A 25,279-nucleotide genomic window follows, 5' to 3' on the forward strand; every position below is an offset into this window, starting at 1 on the left:
CCCAGTGAAAATCACCTCCAAGCTACTCTCAAACTTATTTGGAAATGAATGTTTGTTACTGAGTCAATCTTCGTAATCTCTTTTGGAATAGCATTGTGGGTCTCTGTACATCAACATGAAGCTGTTCAAGAAGTCAGTTCATGCTGGACAATCAGCAACAGCTATGTCTCATTAAAGAATAAATAAATCGGAAAGAAATCCTTCTGAGAGTCACAGGCAAATGGGTACTTTTTTTGTTCACTCAGCAGATCGTGGGCTATTACCAATTTTGAAAATGACAAATGAAGCTTTTGTTTGGGTGGGTATTGACAGCAGCTGCCCCCAAAATGAAAAAAAAAAATGGGAACTGCAGATGCTGGAGAATCCAAGATAACAAAGTGTGGAGCTGGATGAACACAGCAGGCCAAGCAGCATCTCAGGAACACAAAAGCTGACATTTCGGGCCGAGACCCTTCATCAGAAAAGACGGAGGAGGAGACGGTTCTGAAATAAACAGGGAGGGGGGAAGGCAGATTGAAGATGGACAGAGGGGAAGATAGGTGCAGAGGAGACAGACGAGCAATAAAGAAGGAGAGGATCAAATATGAAGGTAGGCTAGCTAGTCATATTAGAAATCACAGTGAAAGCTTCTTTCAATACATAAGAAACAAACATGAGGCAAAAGTAGACACTGGGCTGCTCCAAATTGATGCTGGAAGGCTAGTGATGGGAGATAAGGAAGTAGCTGAAGGACTTAATAAGTATTTTGTGTCAGTCTTCACAGCGGAAGACATGAGTAGTATGCCAACACTTAGGGAGAGTCAGGGGGCAAAGTTGAGTATGGTAGGCATTACAAAAGAGAAAGTGCTAGAACAGCTAAAAGGTCTAAAAATTGCTAAATCTCCTGACTCCGAAGGGCTACATCCTAGAGTTCTGAAGAAGGTGGCTGAGGAAATAGCAGAGGCTTTGGATGTGATCTTTCAAAAGTCCCTGGAGTCAGGGTAAGTATCTCTGGTTTTTACAACAGTCCTTTTCCTATTTTAGTCCACAATTGAAAATATAGGACAATAAAAAAAAGGTCTTTAAAACACACAGGTATTTCACTTCAACACACTGCAAGAAACACAAATATATCCCCACCCCGACTCAATGCTCCCCACTCTCTGCAATACAAAATGCACAGATAATCCCCTCTGATGCAATGCAAGACAAACAGACACTGCCCTTTGGTACAATGTAAAACACAGAACTACTCACCACTGCAATGAAAGGCAAAGATATACCCTGCATACTGTTTGTCTTCACATAGTATGCTGCAAAACACACAGCTATTGCCAATTCCACTACACTGCAAGACACTGGGAATATCTAATGCTCACTCTTGCCCTATTCTGAACACGTCTCCATTATCGTAACAGCATCACATGCTAATGTGGGTACCTGTGCCTGCAGTTCACCAACCTTATGATCAAAGAACAAGTGTAGGCCACTTCAGCCCTTCAAGCACATTCTGACATTCAATACGATCATGGCTGATCTGGTTTTCACCTCAACTCTACATTCTGACAGATCCCAGATAACCTTTTAATGGTAATTTATTGGTAATCAAGAATCTATCTACCCCTGCCTTAAAAATATTTCAAGATGATGCACCCACTCCATTCAGATCAAGAAATTCCAAAGACTCAATCCTTAGAGGAAAAAAAATGTTTTATTACCTTAGTTACCAGGCTTCGTGTATTTTCGCACATATACTGTAAAGCCTAATTTAATTGATCTGATTTTTATACTCTTGTTCTAACCCCAACTAATACAAGGTTGCCAATTTATGAACACCCTACTTATGAACACTTTCATTCAGACATGTCATTTTAAAGACCTTACATGTGAACATTTCCTGTAGTTACAAATGGCAATTTTTATTGTTATTGTCCTACATTGTGTTCCGACATACAAACTGAGAACACAACTCAGATACAAACATGTTGTATGTTTCAAACGTCTTCAGAAAACATAAATATATTACACCAACTGCTCCCCTTATCTATCCTGCTTGTTACCTCTTCAAAAATTCTAATAAATTTGTGAGTCCCTTTTTCCTTTTGAAAAAATGTGGTAGCCTGAATGCTGAGATCAAGTCAGGTGATTTTCCATGGCTACCTTTTGTAAAATTTTAAGATCATCATTAAAAGAAAGGTAGTTGTAGAAGGTTGCACACTGATTACAGTTCTTGTTTTAACATGACAATATATACACCCCCCAAAAGATCCTGTGATCTTGTAGGGGAGACTAGAGAACAGATTAAAAACCTCCAGTCAATTTTCAAGAGAAAAAAAGTATGGGAAATTCCTTTCTGCCCTCCGAAACAATTGAAACTAGTTTACGAAAACTGTGGTCCTGAAAATGAGATAGCAAGAACTGCAGATGTTGAAGTCAGAGTCAGTACAGTGTGGAGCTGGAGGAACACAGCCAGTCAGTCAGCATCAGAGGAGCAGGAAAGTTGGCATTTCAGGTTTACGCCCTTCATCAGTTTGTAAACTCGAAATATCAACTTTCCTGCTCATCTGAAGCTGCCTGAGCTGCTGTGTTCCACCAGCTGCACACTGTATTGACTCTGATTAATGGTATATTATGCCTGCTTTTTGTGCAATGTGATTTCTGGCCCATTCAGAAATGATCCACCCATTCCCTGATTTCACCATTCAGTACCTTAGTGAATTGATGTTTGCTACATCAATCCACAGCCTGCCCCACAAGTTTACCATTCTCTGGGGAAAAAACCCACCTTGTGAAATTGAATCAAATCTACTCTTAAACAACATCAAGTTGTACCCCTGGCCTGTCTTAACCTATTTAATCGGAACAACCTGTTGACTTGAACATGGTCTGTTCCCTATATCATCATCTATACCTTAATTCGATCACCCCAATGTCTGTGCTTCTCTGAAATGTAGTGTTGCAGCAATTTTTTTATCTTTATAAATGATGTAGCTTTTACTGGGAATTAGTTTGCTGATATTTCGCTGCACTTCCAATTTCTCAATATCACATACCATCTAAGTATAACTCTAGTGTACAAATCATTTGAACTGCCAACTGATCAAGGTTTTGTGGTAGCAAAGACTAGCATGCTTCATCATGTAACCAGTTGTTTTACAAATGCAGCCAGGATCCTGTTCTCTGTCAATATTGCTTTATGACATTACTCTTGAACTTCAGGAATGTATACACTAGAGTGCCCAAAACGTCAGCTTTTGAGCTCCTCAGATGCTGCTTGGCCTGCTGTGTTCATCCAGCTTCACACTTTATTATCTTGGATTCTCCAGCATCTGCAGTTCCCGTTATCTCTGCCCAAATCTCTTTCCTTGACCACGTTCTTTGATGCTTTTAAGTGAACTGCATAGGGTGAATATTAACATACACTCAAGAATAGTAGTGCATTTTTTCAAAGTAAATATTATTTGCCAGTAATAAGCCCAACAACCATCATCCAGCCAAGATCCGCCTGAAACATTCAAATCTTATCTACTTGCTGATACTCCCATCGATTTTCGTATCAGCTGTAAATGTGCACACTATGATCCACATCTTTGTTGAGTTAAGATAGTAAAGAGCTACAGCACCAACGTTGATCTGTATGGAAGCAAGTTGTGTCAAACAGTGAAACAGATCTGCAATAGTAATAAAATCCATACCTTAGTAATTCCCTCAAAGTACATATCGCAGCAGGTTGAACTAATAGGGCAATAATTATCCAAAGCCCATAATTCTCCTTTACACGGGGACTATATTAGCAAATGCTTGGAGGACTGTGTACCAAAGGAGTCAATCAGAGTGTTTCCCAAATGTAAACCTTGGATGAACCAGGAAATCTGCTCCCTACTGAAGTCTTGATGCACAGCATTCAAGTTGGGTGACCTGGATCAATACAGAAAATCCAGATATGCCCTCTGCAAAGCCATCAGGGAAGTCAAGAGGCTGTAGTGGACCAAGTTAGAGGCCCAGACCCATCAAACAGACTCCTGTCATCTATGGCAAGACCTAAGCAACTACAAAATGCAACAGTGTAAGATAGCAGACAATGACACATCCTTCCTCGACATCCAATGCTTTCTGTGCTAGTTTGAGCGGAATTCCACCAGCATGGCAATACCTGACTCAACAGCCCCAGACACACCTGTTCCCTCTGTTGTTCTTCCTGGGAGTCGACCCAAGGAAAGCAATGGGCCCAGACAGTGTCTCCGGCCAAGCACTCAAATCCTGTGTGGACCAACTGGTGGAGACATCTTCAACCTCTCCCTCCTACTAGCTGAAGTCCCTAATTGTTTCAAGAAGACCACCATCATCCCTATACCCAAGAAAACACATGCGGTGTTCCTTAATGACGATTGCCCAATAATTCTGACTCCAATAATCATGAAGTGCTTTGAGAGGCTGCTTTGTGGTTCACATCAACTCCAGTCATCCAACCTATCTTGATTTCTACAGTTTACCTGCCAACATAATAGATCCACAGAGGATGCCATATCTCTAGCCCTGCACTCACCCCTGGAACATCTGCACAACAAAGACACATAGGCCAGACTCCTGCTCATTGACTACAGCTCTGCCTTCAACACCATTATCTCCTCCACACTGATCTCAAAACTGGGTGACCCTGGTTTCAGCTCCGCTCTCTACAATGGGATCGTCAGCTTTCTGACCCATTGGCTGCAATCAGTGAGGATAGGTAACTGCACCTCCTCCACAATAACACTCAACACTGGAGCCCCCCCACCAAGGATGTGCCCTCAGCAGCCCCCCCCCCACCCACTGCATTCCCTACGAATGTGCTGCCAAATTTCGAATGAACGCCATTGTGCCCATAAGGTCCCTGACCGACTTCTACAGATGCACCATTGAAAGCATACTGCCTGGGTGCATTACAGCCAGGTATGGCAACTGTTCTGCCCAGGACCATAAGAAACTACAGAAGGTGGTGTGCAAAGCCCAGACCATCACGGAAGCCAACCTTCTATCCATGGACTCTACTTACACGTCTCGCTGCCGCGGAAAGGCGACCAACATCTTCAAAGCCCTATCGCATCCTGGTAATGATCTCTTACAAGCTCTTCCATCAGGTAGAAGAAACAGAAGTCTGAATGCACATGCAAATAAGTTCAGGAACAGCTTCTTTCTGGCTATTATCAGACTGTTGAATAGACTGCAGCCTCAAATAATGTAACCTGCAATGTAACCTGTATGCCTCTAAGTCTTTTGATATGTACACCCTTTGTTTGCTGTAATCTGCATGTACTGTTCGTAAACAAAGCTTTTCATAGTATTTTAGTACATGTGACCATAAAATCAATCAAATCAATTCTCTACTTCTTCTGAGACAGATTTCTAAAGTTGCAGAACCGTCTTGGAGAAAAGATCTCTCTGCATCTCTGTCCTAAAAGCGTGACCCCCTAATTTTCAAACAGTGCTCCCTAGTTCTGGACTATCAGACAAGAGGAAACATCCTTGCCACATCCACTGATGAAGATCATTCAGTACTTGCTATGCTACAATCATGTCACCTCTCACTCTTCTAAACTCCAGTGGAAACAAGCCCAGAATGTCCAACCTTTACCCCCTAAGCCAACAGTTCATTCCAGGAATTAGTCTTGCAAGCTTTCTATTTGTATCCTTGCCTAAAAAGGAGACCAAAATTGTATACAGTACCCAGATGTGATATCGCCACTGCCCTGTATAATCAAAGGGTAACGCCATTACTTTTAAGTTCAATTCCTCTCATGATAAAGGATAGCATTTCATTCCTTTCTGTTTACTATGTCCATCAGCTAATCTTCTGTCCTAACATGTTACACCCTATATCATAAGCTCCTATTTTGCACAATAACCTTTTACATGGCACCTTATAAAATACCTTATAGAAATCCAAGTGCAGTACTTCTACAGGCTCCTTTTATCCACAACGCATGTTAGTTTTGCAAAAAACTCCAATGAATGGTCAAACATTTTTTCTTTCGATAAAACTATGCTGATTGTTCCTGGCTACCTTGAGTGTTTCTTGAATAGAGGAATTATATTTGCTTGTTTCCAATTTTATAATGTCCTGGCTGAGGTAAGCTAAGGCAACACAGTAATTGGATTTGTGTGGTGATACCCCCATTTAGAGTGCTTTGTGCACAATGCTTTTTTGTTTGAGTGATTTTAAGAACAGAGGTTTCTTGAATGGTGATGCCAACATTACCTTCAATTTCAATTTAGCATGCTTGACAAATTATTTCTGTGCATGCATTAAGAAGCATACTTTTGCCCAGTATCTGCTAGCTCCCCTGCCAAACTGCCAGTGTCCCTTTTGATCTGTCAGGTCCCATCTCCGGGTTATCCCTGGGACAGAACCTGCACAGCGACTCTCTAGAAGGGATGCAGTTTGCCTGATTGGTTGAAATTCATGTTGGTATGCAATGGCGAAGACTGACCAGGAGCCAGTCAGGCCAGCCCATTGCATGTTCTCCAGGACCGTGTTCAGGCCCAGATCTATGTACATCATCATTTACCATTGAGAGCCTTGCAGCAACCAGATGTTCTGGGCATTCTGGCGAAGTTTGCCGATGATACGAAGATAGGTGGACAGGCAGGTAGTACTGAGGAGGTGGGGAAACTACAGAAGGATTTAGACAGTTTAGGAGAGTGGTCCAGGAAATGGCTGATGAAATTCAATGTGAGTAAATGTGAGGTTTTGCACTTTGGAAAAAGGAATACAGGCATGGACTATTTTCTAAATGGTGAGAAAATTCGTAAAGCAGAAGTACAAAGGGATCTGGGAGTGTTGGTCCAGGATTCTCAAAAAGTTAACTTGCAGGTAGAGTCCGTAATTAAGAAAGCGAATGTAATGTCATCTTTTGTCTCAAGAGGATTGGAATATAAAAGCAGCGATGTGCTTCTGAGGCTTAACAAAGCTCTAGTTAGGCCCCATTTAGAATACTGTGTCCAATTTCGGGCCCCACATCTCAGGAAGGACATACTAGCCCTGGAGTGTGTCCAGCGGAGAATCACACGGATGATCCCTGGAATGGTAGCTTTAACGGATGATGAATGACTAAGGATCCTGGGATTGTACTCATTAGAGATTAGAGGGTTGAGGAGAGATCTAATAGAAACTTACAAGATAATGTATGGCTTAGAAGTGGTGGACGCTAGGAAGTTGTTTCCGTTAGGCAGGGAGGCTAGGACCCGTGGGCACAGCCTTAAAATTAGAGGGGATAAATTTAAAACTGAAATGAGATGACATTTCTTCAGCCAGAGAGTGGGGGGCTTGAGGAATTCATTGCCATGGAGTGCAGTGGAGGCCGGGACGTTAGATGCCATCAAGGCAGAGATCGGCAAATTCTTGATCTCAGAAGGAATCAAGGGCTATGGGGAGAGTGCAGGGAAATGCCCGTTAGCCATGATTTAAATGGCGGAGTGAATTTGATGGGCTGAATGGCCTTACTTCCACTCCTATGTGTTATGGTCTTATGGTCTAAATACACTAACTGCAAGAAATGTTCCCAGAGCAGGTACAGAAGGTCTGCCAGCAGCTGCTGCCGGAAGCATTTCTGCTCTGCAAATGTGTTTTCCTCCTCATTGTGCAGTTTGTTTTGGTTGGTTTAGATGCCATTTACATTATTTTCAGGTAGAGCTTATTGTATTTGATGAAGTTGCAGTGAACAGAGAGAACGTAGTAGATAGCTCTCATTGTGGAATAGGAGCCTAAAACAACATTTTACGTGTTTTCTTCTGGCAAAATTATGTGTGTTCAGTGTGAAAATTGAATTATCAGCCTTGAACACTGTTTCTTGGGAGCACAGTAGGCATCTAAATGAAGGATAGTGTATACTTCAGTACTTTACTCTTCTGATTGTAAGCACACTAAACCACGGTAGGAGCTCATCTGTTTCTCTTGCTCTTTATAAGTCCGCCCCAGGCAGGCTTAGAAGTGAAAAACTCCTATGTTTTGACAGTAACAACTTTTGACAGGAAAGATCTTTGGTTTAGTGAGCCCACCTAACCACAGGAGTCTTCTGCAACGTTTCTGAAAACTTTAAAGCTCATTTGCTGACATGTGCTTGTCTGCTTACTTCCTGAAGTTGTTTAGGGTTTCTTGTTCCATCACCCGTGCCAGCAATCTGTTCCACATACTAATCTCTTATTTTAGAAACAATGTTCCTCCTGGGTTTTCTTTTTTCTTTCGTTGTTCATAATATAGAAATTCTGCTCATGGCAGAACACCTCTCTTGGATCCATGTTTTAAAAAAAATTCCTTGTTGAGAAACCGCTTCACTGGCAAGGGCATTCTGATTCCCCTGGGTTGGTGGTAGTGAGCCACCTGCTTGAACTGCTCCAGTCCATGTGGTGTGGGGCCACCTACAGTGCTGTTAGGAAGGGAGTTACAGGAATTTGACACAAAGATAGTGAAGGAATGAGAATATAGTTCCAGTAAGGAAGGCTTATGGCTTGGAGGGAAACTTCCAGGTGATGGTGTTTCCATGCATCTACTATCCTTGTCCTTTTATTTAAAGTGGTCATTGGTTTGGAAATTGCTCCCCAGTGGAGCCTTAGTGAGTTGCTGATCTGTAAATTTGTTCAAGTCTTTCATAATTTTAACCACTTCTATTACGTCCAATTTGGTACTTTGCTTTAATGAACTGAGAGACTCAGTTTGGTCTACCTTTCCACACACTTCCTTCCCTTTAGTTCTGAGACCAACATGTAGATCTTTCCATTTACTGTTTGCAGTAACTGAATATCCTCCTTGAAATAGGCAGATCAAAACAGCACAGAGCAAACTAATTTAGATCCTATCAGGTCCAAGCAGAGTTTTAAAACAACTTCCTGGATTTATATATCATCCCAATATTCTGTTTGCTCTTTTTAATGGCTAAAGAACATGGTTATTATAGTTTCGTGACGTGTCTACCAGAACCCAAGATCTCTTTCCTACTCTGACCGAAACTTTAAAATATTTACATTACAGCACAAAATCCACCTCAACGTGCTAAATCTCTTAACCTTCCTTTAGATACACTTAAATTGCATCTTCAAATCCTTCATCATTGTTCTGTTGTGAAGGATGGGTAAAGGGTGCTTTAGAGCAGGCTTGAGCCTTCTTCCCATTTGAAGTTTCCTTGAACTTATGATATCTACAAAGGCCTGTAGCCATCTCTCTCCACGAAAGAGACACAATTAATTACGTATAGCTTGAGGGTAACCACTCCATTGAATGGAGTCTGGTGAGGAGGCAGGCCTCCATGAACTAATGCAGACACCATAGGTGTTGAACTCATGCTGTTAGTTTTATTCTGCATTACACTCTAGTCATTTAACCATCTGAGTGAATTGAACTCCTATATTTATAGTATAGTTGCAAATTGACCATTGATATGCATGCTATTAAATTCTAGTCTGATATTGCTTATTTTTAACACAGTACACCGATTATCAGAATCAAATCCTCTTGTATAAACATTTAATGGGCTTGACTTACAGTTTCTTGCTTTAAAAGTTTTATTGTTTCATATATTCCATTTCCACTGCTGAGGTTATTACTTCAATGAGCCTCATACTTTAGTGTGATTTCTCAAGGGACCATGTGTTTAAAGCTAAGTAATGGCGCAGGAAGCTGGCCCAGAGCATGACCGTGTCAAATCTGCATGTTATTAAAATTGATTCCTCTTCAGAATCAAGAATTTGCAATATGCTTTGTACAGTTTTCACGTTCCTGTCCCAGCAGTGAAACTAGTTAGGGTCTTACTGGCGACGGCAGAAGCTGAAGGCTGTCTGGTTTTCTTCTTTGATACTGTGATTTTTTTTCCCACCCATGCTATGCTGAAGGCAGGAACTTTTGCATGATGTTCCTGAGAGAGTAAGAAATAGGAATGAGGCTATATGGCCCCACTGGCCTGTTCAGCCATTCATTAGGAACATGGGTGATCTTCTACCTCAGCTCCACTTTCCTATCCTATACCATATCCTAGTACAGTTTCACAGGTACAAGGAATCTTTAGTATCTTCTACAAATAGCTATGTTTCATCTGTGAAGCTAGACTATAGAGTCATGATGAGCTAATTGGCTCTGGGTCTGTCACAAATAAGCCCTTTTTTTGTTATCGCGATGTCTGCATACATCTTTAAGCCAGTTGCTTGGTAGTGATCATCCCCATTGAGAGCGCTGATTCTTTTTAAGCTTGTTATATTCCAGCAGCACTTAGACTAATTATCGGGCAATCAGCACAGATAAGGGGTTGACAAAAGAAACAGAGGAAATCAGAATATCTTTTCACACAGTGAGTTATGACCTGAAGTACATCCCCTGAGAGGGGCTGAGTTGAGATTTTCAGAAAGGATTGAAAAAATACTTAAAGGTTTGCAGGACTATGGGAAAAAGACCAGGCCAGTGGAACTAATTGAAGCTTTTTGAAAGAACTGAAGTAGGCTTGACAGGTTAAATGGCCTCATTCTGTGCAATACATTCTATGAAGCTAGTCCTTAACAGATGACTATTGTTCATTACTACAGAAGATGGTGCATTTAATTATTGATCATGGGGCAAGGAAGGGAAACTCTTCATTGTGATACTTGACAGCCAAAATTTACTTGAATTATCATGTTCAGGAACAGAATGATGCTGTGATTTATATTGTATTAATATCCTTTAACTCTGGCAGTGCTCCTGAACATTATCTGTTGGTGATAATGGGAACTGCAGATGCTGGAGAATCCAAGATAATAAAATGTGAGGCTGGATGAACACAGCAGGCCCAGCAGCATCTCAGGAGCACAAAAGCTGACGTTTCGGGCCTAGACCCTTCATCAGAGAGGGGGATGGGGTGAGGGTTCTGGAATAAATAGGGAGAGAGGGGGAGGCGGACCGAAGATGGAGAGAAAAGAAGGTAGGTGGAGAGGAGAGTATAGGTGGGGAGGTGGGGAGGTAGGGAGGGGATAGGTCAGCCCAGGGAAGACGGACAGGTCAAGGAGGTGGGATGAGGTTGGTAGGTAGGAGATGGAGGTGCAGCTTGGGGTGGGAGGAAGGGATGGGTGAGAGGAAGAACAGGTTAGGGAGGCAGAGACAGGTTGGACTGGTTTTGGGATGCAGTGGGTGGAGGGGAAGAGCTGGGCTGGTTGTGTGGTGCAGTGGGGGGAGGGGACCTCATCCCACCTCCTTGACCTGTCCATCTTCCCTGGGCTGACCTATCTCCTCCCTACCTCCCCACCTATACTCTCCTCTCCACCTACCTTCTTTTCTCTCCATCTTCGGTCCGCCTCCCCCTCTCTCCCTATTTATTCCAGAACCCTCACCCCATCCCCCTCTCTGATGAAGGGTCTAGGCCCGAAACGTCAGCTTTTATGCTCCTGAGATGCTGCTGGGCCTGCTGTGTTCATCCAGCCTCACATTTTATTATCTGTTGGTGATTTCTTTTATGAGATAGTGTCAGTACACTCTCTTAGTTACAAATTTGATAAGTCCAGACAGCCAAATTAAGTTTACCAACTTTATGCAGTAATCAGCTAAGCTGGAAATACTGGGATTTTTTTGGCCAATATTGAGATGATGATCTCACCCTGGCTGGTGATAGGAGATATTCCTATTGTTTATCAACAACAAAGTTAGGGAAAAAACAGCCCCTTCCTCAGGATCCCCTCTGTTCAAATTGACTGAAGACAGAATCTCCCTTTGTTGTGTTCTCCATTCACTCATCCTGATCAGATAACCTCTCACTCATTATCAAAGTGGCCTTGTAAAGAATGTTAATTATACTAAGCTCTAGAAGGTTTCCTGTGGCCCTTGATGAAGTTGTCAACAAGTTTGGGAACTCAGCAGAAAGGCATGAGATTTCACAAACACATAAAAGGGACAATAATTTTTTCAATCTAAGGATGAGGTGGTAGATTTCCTTAGGAGGAATAAGACTTCACATTCCTTAATAATATGAGTTTAAATGAACATTGGAAGAAAGGGATTTGAGATTACAAATTTACACTATAAGTAAGCCAGACAAACCACAAACAAAGCATAAAAAAGATGTTTTGTCCTGTGAGGGAATCCAAAACAAGTGTTATAAATGCCAGTTGCTAATAAATCCAATGAAGAATTCAAGGAAAGTTTCTTTAACTGGGTGTGGTGAGATTGTGAAACCTGGAAATGTTATAGCACAGAGAGCACCCATTCAGTCTAAGGTGACACCACCACGTGACTAGATTATCTGCCCATTCTAATCTCATTTGCCAGCACCTGATTCATAGCCTTGTAGGTTTTAGCACTTCAGCTGCAGATCCAGGTTCCTTTTAAATTAGTGGAGGAGTTCTGCCTCAGCCACAGAACTAGGCAGCAAATTCCAAACACCTACCACCTTCTGGATGTTGACATTTTTCTTCATGTCCCCTTTAACTCTTTCACCAATCACCTTAAACCTGGTATTAACCAGTTTTATCAACCCCTCAAGGGTAACTGGGGCAGGCAATATATGCCGGCCAGATAGTCACACCCACATCCAAGTGAATAGGAAAATTATTTCGTACACCTCAATTAAGTCACCCCTCATCCTTTTCTATTCCTAGGAAATATCCCTAGCCTATCCAGTCTTTCCCCATAGTTGCAATTTTCAAGTGGTGACAACAATTCTGTAAATTTCTTTTGCACCCTGTCTAGAGCAATTATATCTTTAATGTGATCAGAACTGAACACAAAACTCCAGTCTTAGCCTAACCAGTACTGGCAAAGTTCCAACATTACATTCTTGCTCTTATATTCACTACCTTGCCTAATGATGGAAAGCATCAAATATGCATTCTTTGTCATCTTATCATGCCACCTTCAGGTACCTGTGGGCACGCACTCCAACGTTTTTCATTGTGTCCATTCCTCGCTGCACTGTCTTCTTTATAATGTATTCCCTTGCTTGGTTTGCCCTTCCCAAGTATATAACCTTACATTTCTACAGATTGAATTCAATTTGCGACTTCTCTGCCCACTCAGCCGAACGATTGTTATCTTACTGCAGTCAACAATCGTCCTTCTCCATAGGTGTGGCTTAGGCTAGTAGTATTGTTGCCATTTAAGGGAAAGTTAGATAAACACATAAAGGAGAATGCATTAGAGTTACACAGTGATAGGGTGAGATAAAGTAAGGGGAGAACTGGCTTGAATAGAGCCTTGGTATGAACTAGCTGGACTGAGTAGCCTGTTTCATTGTACATTGCATGTAACATTAAATATGTACACAAATCAGAAAAATGTATTTGACACATCCATAGTCTCAGTTAAGACGTGATGAGTGACGGTTTGTGGTACCCCTGAGATATTTTGATGTGAGGCCAAAGCTGCGTTACTTGTATCAAATGTTGCATTAGCATTCTGTGCCCAAAGCCTGAAAGCCAACCATGAGCCAGAAAAGTTTGTAAATTTCAGATCATTCTTTAAGAATGAGACCATGTCTAAATCCCTGCAAAGAGCTAGGTAAATTACGCTTTTGTTTATTGAAAGTATCCAACCATTGTTTCAGCATTGGGTCCTTTTGATTGACTCATTACATTTATAACATAGATTTTCTTTAAATTTGCTGATTTTCTAACCATAATTGTGCCTCTTAAGATGAATCACTAAATCTGGTAATTGAGATGAAAGATTCTGCTATACTTATTTATTTTTCACATTTTTAAGGGTATTTTCTCAACCCATGATTTTTCTTTCACAAGTGCAAGAAAACTGAATTCAAGAGACAATTAGTTGCCTTTCATGAGATGAATGAGAATGAGATTGTGAAAGTAAGATTGAACCTTTCTAAGCCTGAATGTTTTATTGTTATTTTGTGCTGTTGATGGGTTATCTTTGCCAATAGTACACCAAAGTTGGCTGAATGGAATGCATGGAATAACAGCAAGAAAGTTTCCTTCAGTTATATTCCCTTTCCTTCTGTCTTCCATAAAGAAGGTTGTGGATTCTGAATGGCTCTTCTCATTGTTGTAATGTAACTCAGTATATAGTAGAAAATGTCACTGATTTTATTTCTGCTCTTGGAAAGATGAGTTAGGAGGCACGATTGAGAGCAAAGCTGAAAATGCATGTTAGATCAGTTATCTAACGTGTTCCTGACCATGAGAGAACTTGTAGATGACGTAGGGTCAGTTAGGCAACATTTTGGCTCATTAATGAGCGAGGTAGAAGAAAGATCCTAGCATTGCTTAAATCTTCCCAACTGTAGTCAGGCTTCTCCTACATCCCTCTGAGTCTGGAGAAGGCCTCCTGCCAACAGACTACGAGGTTATCAACATCTCTCCTTCTGGATCTGGTGGTCAAAAGCCACCAATGGGAATGGTTTACTGTCACACTGTTGGCCTGCCAGCTGTGGCCATGCATATATTTAAATCTTTCACAATAAGCCTTCATGGTCTCCTTCCTAAATTAGCAGGCAAACCTGCTCCTCTTTAATTGGACATAGTTCCAAGAGGCAGCTTTGTAATTGCCGATCTCTGGAAAGATCAGGACCGACATTCTGGTCATGGCCATTTTCATGTTCCCGACCTGTTATTGAAGCCAACATCAAATTTGTGACCCAGGGAATATTCAGCCTACCAAATACAGTTCCAGTCTACTAATTATTCCGTCTAATTTAGCTGAAATGATAATTTTACACCTCAAGAGATGGGTAACATGGAATAATTTGCTCTGGAGCATCACAAGGGCATATGTCTTTATAGTTAATGATTTTCTGTGCTGTGCTATCAAACCATAAGACCATAAGACATCGGAGTGGAAGTAAGGCCATTCGGCTCATCAAGTCCACTCCGCCATTTAAATCATGGCTGATGGGCATTTCAACTCCACATCCCTGCACTCTCCCCGTAGCCCTTGATTCCTTCTGAGATCAAGAATTTGTCAATCTCTGCCTTGAAGGCATCCAACGCCCCAGCCTCCACTGCAGTCCATGGCAATGAATTCCATAAGCCCACCACTCTCTGGCTGAAGAAATGTCGTCTCGTTTCAGTTTTACATTTACACCCTCTAATTTTAAGGCTGTGCCCTCGGGTCCTAGCCTCCCTGCCTAACGGAAACAACATCCTAGCGTCCACCACTTCTAAGCCATACATTATCTTGTAAGTTTCTATTAGATCTCCCCTCAACCTTCTAAACTCTAATGAATACAATCCCAGGGATCCTTAGCCGTTCATCGTACGTTAAAGCTACCATTCCAGGGATCATCCGTGTGAATCTCTGCTGGAGACGCTCCAAGGCTAGTATGTCCTTCCTGAGGTGTGGGGCCCGAAATTGGACACAGTATTCTAAATAGGGCCTAACTAGAGCTTTATAAGGCCTCAGAAGCACAGCGCTGCTTTTATGTTCCAACCCTCTTGAGATAAACGACAACATTACATTCGCTTTCTTAATTACGGACTCTACCTGCAAGTTAGCCTTTAGAGAATCCTGGACCAACACTCCCAGATCCCTTTGTACTTCTGCTTTACGAATTTTCTCACCATTTAGAAAATAGTCCATGCCTGTATTCCTTTTTCCAAAGTGCAAAACCTCACATTTACTCACATTGAATTTCATCAGCCATTTCCTGGACCACTCTCCTAAACTGTCTAAATCTTTCTGCAGCTTCCCCACCTTCTCAGTACTACCTGCCTGTCCACCTATCTTCGTATCATCGGCAAACTTAGCCAGAATGCCCCCGGTCCCTTCATCCAGATGATTAATATATAAGGTGAATAGCTGCGGCCCCAATACTGAACCCTGCGGGACCCCACTCGTCACCAAAACAAGTGCTCTTGGATTCTACATCTTGAGCAAGTTACAGATACTTTCTTCATTGAGTACCCATTCTGAGCTAAGCCACTAAGGGTGTCAATTTCCTTCTTGTACACTGCAATTCCAGCAAGGTAAATCATGCGTAATTTGAAGAATCCAGTGAATCCTGAATGAAAGTGCAATTGTATGGCTGTTTGTTTGTTGACCCTATGTTTTTGGATGAGGACTGAATCACGTTTAGTTGTGATGATTACAGAAATTGAATGACCTCTTTACATTTCAATGCCATCTGATTAGTGAGGCAAGATAAGCGATAAATAGACACCCATTAAACCTTATGCAGTGTTTTCAAGAAAAATGAATGGAAAAGTATTAGGGAATCGTGAAAAGTAATTTGGTAAAGTAAGCAGAGTGGTTATGATTTTGTTTTGATCTAGGTACTGAAATGGGTTGAAAGAACCATCCAGGCTTCTAAAGTCCATTTGCTGTCCACTGATCATAAGGAGAAGGAGGAGCATCTCTGGCTGGTGCCCTTTGACCCTAACCTAAAAGAAGTCACCATTTCTCTTAGTGGCCCCACACCAGCCATAGAAATTCGGGATCCCTTGGGTAAGATATAAGAGGATAAATATACTTGGCTACTTGATATTACAAAATTTGAACATTGCTGATAAAAGAGACATGTTGTCAAAGCCATTGATCTTATCTGGACAGAATCACAAGAATGTGAAATCTCAAAAGGAATAAAAATTTATACTGCATGAGAAGCAGCGTCTGATTTGTAGACAATTAAACTCTGACTGGCCGAGGCTTTGCTGTAGGGAATTCATCAGGCTGCGGATAGCTACAAAGCTTTTGTTTGAATTCAAACCAGACTAGTCAACTCTGATTGTTCAGAAGGAGGAAATTGCTGTCCCCAAGGTTTTGTTCAGTTGTAAAGGGTGCAGTATATTGTTTAGATGTATTTGCAAAAGAGGTGATCCTGTGTGTGAAAATGTGGTTTCTTAAGTACATACATGAACCACACCGAACCTAAGTGTCAGGATTGTTTAGCAAGTGTCATCCACTTGCAGAATCACAGCTAATCACATCATTCGATAAGATTCCCCACAGTAGGCTATTGTACAAAATGCAGAGGAATGGAATTGTGGGAGATATAGCAGTTTGGATCGGAAATTGGCTTGCTGAAAGAAGACAGAGGGTGGTAGTTGATGGGAAATGTTCATCCTGGAGACCAGTTACTAGTGGTGTACTGTAAGGGTCGGTGTTGGTCCACTGCTGTTTGTCATTTTTATAAATGACCTGGATGAGGGCGAGGATGGGTTAATAAATTTGCAGATGACACCAAGGTGGGTGGAGTTGTGGAGAGTGACAAAGGATGCTGTAGGTTGCAGAGAGACATAGATAAGCTGCAGAGCTGGGCTGAGAGGTGGCAAATGGAGTTTAATGCAGACAAGTGTGAGGTGATGCACTTTGGTAGGAGTAACCGGAATGCAAATTACTGGGCTAATGGTAAGATTTTTGGTAGTGTAGATGAGCAAAGAGATCTCAGTGTCCATGTACACAGATCCTTGAAAGTTGCCACCCAGGTTGACAGGGCTGTTAAGAAGGCATACAGTGTTTTAGCTTTTATTAATAGAGGGATCGAGTTCCAGAAACAAGAGGTTATGCTGCAGCTGTACAAAACTCTGGTACGGCCGCACTTGGAGTATTGCGTACAGTTCTGGTCACCGCATTATAAGAAGGATGTGGAAGCTTTGGAAAGGGTGCAGAGGAGATTTACTAGGATGTTGCCTGGTATGGAGGGAAGGTCTTACGAGGAAGAGCTGAGGGACTTGAGGCTGTTTTCGTTAGAGAGAAGAAGGTTGAGAGGTGACTTAATAGAGACATATAAAATAATTAGGGGGTTAGATAGGGTGGATAGGGAAAGCCTTTTTCCTAGGATGGTGACGGCGAGCACGAGGGGGCATAGCTTTAAATTGAGGGGTGAAAGATATAGGACAGATGTCAGAGGTAGTTTCTTTACTCAGAGAGAAGTCAGGGAATGGAACGTTTGCCTGCAATGGTAGTAGATTCGCCAACTTTAAGTACATTTAAGTCGTCATTGGATAAGCATATGGACGTACATGGAATGGTGTAGGTTAGATGGGCTTGAGATCAGTATGACAGGTCGGCACAACATCGAGGGCCGAATGGCCTGTACTGTGCTGTAATGTTCTATGTTCTAATGATAATTATTTTGTTCTAAAGTTTGCAAGCATGGATGATTAGGTACATTCAACACTGTGTCTGTTAAAAACAGCCATTGGGACATGCTATTTGATACTACTATTCAACAGACATTCGGATATAAGGCTTATGTTTTGGTATCGCACTGTCGCTGAGATGCACAAGTCACACATTGCATATTTATCAGGTAGGCAGAATGTCTTTTTGGCTTGATGCCAGCATTCTGTTTGTGAAGAATTACCACTAGTGCTGATACTGTATATAGTAGCATGAAATGGCTGGCTTCACCTGCTGATCATTTGTATGCCAGATTCCAGTGAGCAAGAATCCACAGAACAAAACAACAGTGTCAGACCTTCCTAATCTGTCACTGTCTGGCTCACTACTTGCAGTACAGTTTTGATTTTCATTTGTCTAAAATTGCTGTTTAGGTCACAAGGTCACGGGGTGTGCATGTCCAGTTTGCACTTAAATTTCTTTTAGTGAAGTGCATTTTATTTTTGCCTGGAGTAATTTAAATAGACTTGTTAATAAAAATAGTAATCTTGCTCACAGTTGGGCGTTAGAGGCTTAAAAGTTAAATGCGCCAACTTCCCACAGGAACAAATGCCTTTGGTACCATTGGTGCTTACACCAGTATCTATATTGAGAAACATTTATTGCTTTAAAATATGATTTACAGCAAAAAGAATGAGTTGAAACAAATAATCAAATGCAGAGGACCGTGAGCAACATGCCGTGCAGTGCTTTTTAAATGTCCTTAAAATCTTCCATGCTGGTCTTAATAAGTGACCTCCTGTGTTCTGGAAAATTTCTCAGTCCATCAAGGGTATAATCCTGAGGCTGCTAGATTATATAGATACAACCTGAACCATGAAGTCAGGACTAAAGTGTCAATCTCATTCAACGTTTAAATATTACTAATGTGGAAATTGTTCATACAGAAGTCGGTTCTTTTAAGATTGCAAGAAGGCACATATTTTTTAAAAAATTAAAGAAACATTTTCCATTGTTTTAGCTTGTTTGTTAAATTGTCAATTAATGCAGTTGAGTGTTCCCTTTGGATGGATAATCCTTGCATTGATGCTTTTTACATCGCCTACTTCACAATTTTATGAATTTCACTCTTTGACTCCCTTGGTGTTATTTATTGTTTGCAATGGTGAAACAGGTTAAGACTCTCCATTCTTCAACATCCTTTACATTGTTGGATTTTCCTAGTCTGTCATGCTGCAAAGTCTGGAATTATTGGGCTGCCTCTTGCAATCCAGCCAATCCTGTTTATCCACGAGCACCATGCTTGGAAGCAGTGCTAATTCTGATCAGACTTTCTTTCAGGGCGGCTCATGTGGCGAGGATTGGGTTTGAATGAACTGTTGAATATTCCAAACTCAGCACGTGTTGTCAACGTGAAAAATCCACGGCCTGGAATGTGGACAGTAAAGGTGAGGACTCAACTTGTGTTGTATCGATGGTCATTGTTTCTTTGAATCTCATTGATTTGTTTCTAATAAAGTTCAATCACTACATCGTGTTCTCTCAATTCATCTATCTTGTGTAGAGATAAGACACACACACCAACTAATTCACTCAGAACTTAAAGTTTGTATCTCCTTGACTTACACACTTTTCCACTACTTCAATCTGTAGTCTCTACAAACTCTTATTATCACCTATTAGTTATTTCCAGATTTATGCAATTTGCTCCACCTCTTTCAGTTTTGATGATTTGCGCACGATATGCTTTGACTCCTTTCCTTTGACTCTATGCATAAACACTAATCTGGATGCATTTATTAAATATTGCCCCTGCTCTTCTTCTTATACTTGCTTTATTCACTGGGGCGCTGATGAGCGAGGTTTGTTTCCTTTAAGCTCCGCAGCACTGGACGCCACTCCGCACGGATCACAGGAGTCAGTAGTATTGATTTCCGGGCTGGATTTTCTACAAAACCTACTTCAGATTTCCAAGAAACAAATGAGCGTCCGATCCAAGGTAAGTAAACCGAAACATTATATCTCTAACAAGGGCTTAACTCTACAACTAACAGGATAAGATCATGTAGTTCACTGGACAGAAACAGGTCATTTGGTGTAAAAGGTCATGTTAGTCTTTATGATCCCCAAAAATCTCTTCCCACTCCTCTTCATGTAACCCACCAAGCAAAATTTTCTCATGTTTTGGAATACTGCAAGCAAATCTGGTCCCACTGTTACAGTAAGGATGGTGTGAAACTTGAAAGGGTTCAGAAAAAGACTTAGAAGAATGTCGCCAGGGCCTGAGGCTTTGATCTGTAGAGAGAGGCTGTAAAGGCTGGGGCTGTTTTCCCTGGAGCATTGGAGGCTGAGAGGTAACTGTATAGAGGTTCGTAAAATCATGAGGACATGGATAAGATAGGTAGAAAAGTCTTTTCTGCAGGCTGGGGGAGTCCAAAAGGTGAGTGCGTAGTTTTAAGGTAAGAGAGGAAAGATTTAAAAGAGACCTAAGGAGCAACTTTTTCACACAGAGGGTGGTGCTTATATGGAATGAGCTGCCAGAGGAAGTGGTGGAGGCTGGACAATTACAACATTTAAAAGGTATCTGGATGAATATATGAATAGGAAAGGTTTAGAGGTATTTGGGCCAAATGCTGGCAATGGAACTAGATTTATTTCGGATATCTGGTCAGCCATGACACATTGGATCAAAGGGTCTGTTTCTGTGCTCTATGTCTCAAATGACTGTGGATATAGTTTCGCCCTCAATTGAATCTACTCTGGATTTTGAATTGTGGCTTATGATATTGATAGCAATAAGTGTGAAATTCTTCAGCCATTTTAATCATGGAATTAAACAATCAAGTATTTTAAAAATGTAGAGATTAATCTAACATTACAATTACTAATCAAGTAGCGGGATAATACATTTATTGTGTTAATGTATTCATGTATCCTCTGTTTTGGAGTGTTATTCTGTTGCAACATTGCTATTTAGGTAGTCATTAAATTCAGTTTTTCAAATTTGGTCTGCCCATCTCTAATTATTGATTGGAAAGTGTTTGTGAGCCACCTTGTTGAACAGCTGCTGTCTGGATGATACTAGGAAGCCATTTCCAGAATTTTGATCCAGTGACAATGAGGGGACAATGATATAGTTTGTGTCACAGAATGACACAGATTGCAGAATGGGAATGGCACATTGGTCTGCTTTGAGTGAAGATGAGGATTAATTGTGACTATTTAATTCCCTCTGGAGATTTCTTTGTTCTTTTAACATCCAGAATTTCTTGAAAAGCATTAAAGACCAATTGCCTATGTGTTTTTGTTTTAAATGTTTGTGCAGAATCAACATATCTTTGGTGAACTGCAGTAGATATGATTTATACATAAGCACGTGCTGAGTGTGGATACATGGTGGAGATGGGGGAGAATCTTCAGCATTTTCTTTTTGGGAACGCAAAATTAGAAATGGATTGTGTAGGAAATTCACAACAGGTCTGTCAGCATCTGAAGAAAGCAATACATTCATATTTCAGGTTGAATTTTTCATTAAGAAAGATGGGAAGTTGCAAATGTACCTTCAGCTACAGAAAACTCACCCCAAATGTAAGCCTCTAATCAATTGGGTAAACAAGAAATCTGCCAAAATTTGCCAACATGAACTTTCAAAATACAGAATTGCTTGTTAGGACTTTCAACTGTTGCCCCCGTTTGATATCTGAAAAATAAGACAGTGAATGTTCAAAATCGAAGGGAAGGAGCATGTCTTACCAACTGGTGAATGTCTATCTGATTGATTGTGAAATGGGGAAAATGTTCTTTGAATTGAAGGTGTCGTGTTGAAATGGGTGAGCATGGTCTGTGCAGGCAACCAGGTGTAGGATTGTTCTGATCAACCAACATTGCTCCTTATTAAGAACTCAGGGAAGGAGGTTGTTGCTGAAGTCTTGGTTCCAAATAATTAGTTAACCCAGTGTCCCAAGATCCTTGCTGGATAAACAATGGAGAGCTTATCACTAGTCCACTGAACTGATGCAAAATATGGTCTAGTTGGCTACATTCCTACTGTGGCCTTCCCCACAACTGTGGAATCTCATTCTTCAGCTCTGCTCAGTCTGAGCCTCAAGGCAAAGTGGTACGTGTCCTCGCAGGAAGAGAGTAGTTTGGTAATGTCAAACAAACAGAAATTTCCCCTTGTGGGTTTCTCATTAGTTTAGATATGAGACTTTCAAATACTGGGCTTCTGTTTGTCGCTGATATCCAAAATAAGTCTGGAAGTATGAATGCAGAATGAGAAAGCTGAAACTGAAAATTGATTTCATTTTCCAAACAAGTAATTTAATTAATTAATAAAAAGCATTCCAATCATTTGATTCCAAGGAAAAGTTCTGCAAAAATACTATGGAATCCCAAAGAGGAATTTAAATAAAACCCAAGTACTATCTTGATACCTCCATTACTGGAATTGGCTCTTTTACATCCAGAGGTTACAACCCTCCATTTTCAGTACCAAGGATCCAGTGCATATTGTAGTGTTTTCTTAATATCTCAGACTGTAACGTTCCCTCCGCTCAGTTCGCAACAAACAACTGCACCTCCCAGTCGCAAACCATTTCCACTCCCCCTCCCATTCTCTAGATGACATGTCCATCATGGGCCTCCTGCACTGCCATAATGATGCCACCCGAAGGTTGCAGGAACAGCAACTCATATTCCGCCTGGGAACCCTGCAGCCATATGGTATCAATGTGGACTTCACCAGTTTCAAAATCTCCCCTTCCCCTACTGCATCCCTAAACCAGCCCAATTCGTCCCCTCCCCCCACTGCACCACACAACCAGCCCAGCTCTTCCCCCCCCACCCACTGCATCCCAAAACCAGTCCAACCTGTCTCTGCCTCCCTAACCGGTTCTTCCTCTCACCCATCCCTTCCTCCCACCCCAAGCCGCACCCCCATCTACCTACTAACCTCATCCCACCTCCTTGACCTGTCCGTCTTCCCTGGACTGACCTATCCCCTCCCTACCTCCCCACCTATACTCTCTCCACCTATCTTCTTTATTCTCCATCTTCGGTCCGCCTCCCCGTCTCTCCCTATTTATTCCAGTTCCCTCTCCCCATCCCCCTCTCTGATGAAGGGTCTAGGCCCGAAACGTCAGCTTTTGTGCTCCTGAGATGCTGCTTGGCCTGCTGTGTTCATCCAGCCTCACATTTTATTATATTGCAACTCAGGACAGTTCACAAGAACATTATCTAGCAAAATTTGACATCAAACCGTATCAGAATATATTGGGAGGGATACCCAAAGTTATGATTGATAATGTTTTGTGAATCGCTTTGTGAAGATTTGTTTATGATATTAAGGTTAGTGGAAACAGTCGGTGAATATTAATTGTCTTTGAATATATATAAATAGGAGGCAGCAGGTACTCTGATGATGACAACTGTAACACTGAACAAATCATTTAACTTTCTCCATTTTTGATATGTCTCAGCTTCTGCATTGCCAGTCACCTTAAAGTCTATTAATAATGATAAAATAATAATTTCTTCTGACATCTCACTTTGCTGATCAATTGTTAAGGTTCTGTCAAGAAGTACTTATTATCAGTTAAATCTCTTAATGACATTGCATATGTTCTAGGATTGGAAATATTTCAATCCAAGTATTTTTACATTTTGTAGATTCATCCTTTATAACACCCCTAACTCTTATTCTCAAGGAAATTACTGTGTTCTCTTCCATTCAAGGAATCTCCACCCATGTATTGTTGAATTGCTCTGGCCTGCATCCTCCAGGGCAGCTTGACCAATTGGAACTCCTCAGTACTTCTGGAGAGACCTTGTTGAATCTGCCCATTAGGCCTCATTCCAGCCACAACACAAACACCATGTGGAAAGTTCCAGAATTCATGGCTCCTAACGAGAATTTCTTCCTGAAAGTAACAGGATACGATAGTGAAGGTTATCGTTTTCAACGTCTATCCAGTGTCTCTTACGCAAACCTGATCCCTGGTGAGATAATTAATTGCATTGTGTCGGGTCTTGCATGACATCAGGACATCCAAAAACACTTTACAGTTAAATAGTACCTTTTGGAAGCATTGTCAATATTGTAATGAGGGAAATACAGTAGTCAATTTGTGCACAACTAGCTCCCACATGTAATGGTTTGAAAATGACCACTGATTTTATAATGACATAAGTTGGTAGTTAAATATTGACCAGGATACTTAGACAACCCTCCCACTATTTTCAAATTATAGGATCTTTTTCATCCCAAAGGATAGATCAGTTATACAAAGTCCATGACTATTGAACTCCCAAGACTGAGAATTGGGCTAATTGAGTTTTTTTTAATGGGATATGGCTGTCACTGCCACCATTTACTGCCTATCCCTAATTGCCATTGGTCTGACTGTGATGTATGTGGAATCCACATGTGCCCGACCAGGCAAGGATGGCATATTTCCATAAAGGATATTAATGAAATTTATGGGACTTTACGTGGTCATCATTACTGACCAATGTTCCCTCTAATTTCCTATTGGCTACACAGACTTCTAAGGCCCATGTGGCAGTTAACGTCTGTGATTGCTGCGCATAAACATCTGAGCAGCTGCACACGAACGCAGCCACACAACTTAGAAGGAATATTGTTACTGAGACTAGCTTTGTATTCCAGATGTGTTGATTATGATATTTCCATTTTGTCACCATCTTGTCTTTGTAGAGAAAAATGACCACTGGGGTGAGGTGTTACAGGGAGTATGAATTCTGGAAAAGCTTCCTAATAAGTGGAACCACTTTAAGTTGTAGGGAAAAAATGCCAAATATGTTTGAGGTTACCCAGATGGTTTGGTTTGATGGAGTGAGCTGCCCAGGGAAGCAGCAAGGAGATGCGGGAAAAGCTTGAAAAATGTGACATTTCTATGAAGAGTTTTAAAAATTTGTTTATGGGTTATGTATCATTAACAAGACCACCATTTGTTGTCCATCCCTATTTGTCTTTGAGCAGTGGTAGTGAACTGCCGAAGAGGTTTGTTGGGCCACTTCAAATGGCAATTAAGAGTAAATTACTTTATTCTAGGTTTGGAGTCACATGTAGGCCAGACAGGATAAGGGTGGCAGATTTCCTCTTTTGTGAAGGGTATGAGTGAACCAGAGTAGATTTTAACAATAATGTGCTAATTCTTGATCATTAGTAATGACTGTCTTTTAATTCTGGATTTATTTATTAGATCAATTTAAATTCCTTTGCTTTTAGAATTGAATTTCCATCTTTGGAAGAGCAGTCTGATTCTTTGAGTATTC

General features: G+C 41.2%; 1 protein-coding gene across 1 annotated transcript in view; it reads left to right on the top strand.

The window, feature by feature from the left end:
- LOC125465267 (hemicentin-1-like) overlaps positions 1–25,279 on the top strand; it is a 434,244-nt gene that overhangs the window by 91,373 nt on the left and 317,592 nt on the right. Inside the window, exons 5-8 of the mRNA XM_048558547.2 lie at positions 16,195–16,366; positions 19,325–19,431; positions 19,862–19,982; positions 23,717–23,980. Of these exons, the coding sequence (XP_048414504.2) occupies positions 16,195–16,366; positions 19,325–19,431; positions 19,862–19,982; positions 23,717–23,980 (664 nt within the window). The remainder of the gene's footprint in view (positions 1–16,194; positions 16,367–19,324; positions 19,432–19,861; positions 19,983–23,716; positions 23,981–25,279) is intronic.

This window comes from Stegostoma tigrinum, chromosome 29, assembly GCF_030684315.1.
Source record: "Stegostoma tigrinum isolate sSteTig4 chromosome 29, sSteTig4.hap1, whole genome shotgun sequence".
NCBI lineage: Eukaryota > Metazoa > Chordata > Chondrichthyes > Orectolobiformes > Stegostomatidae > Stegostoma > Stegostoma tigrinum.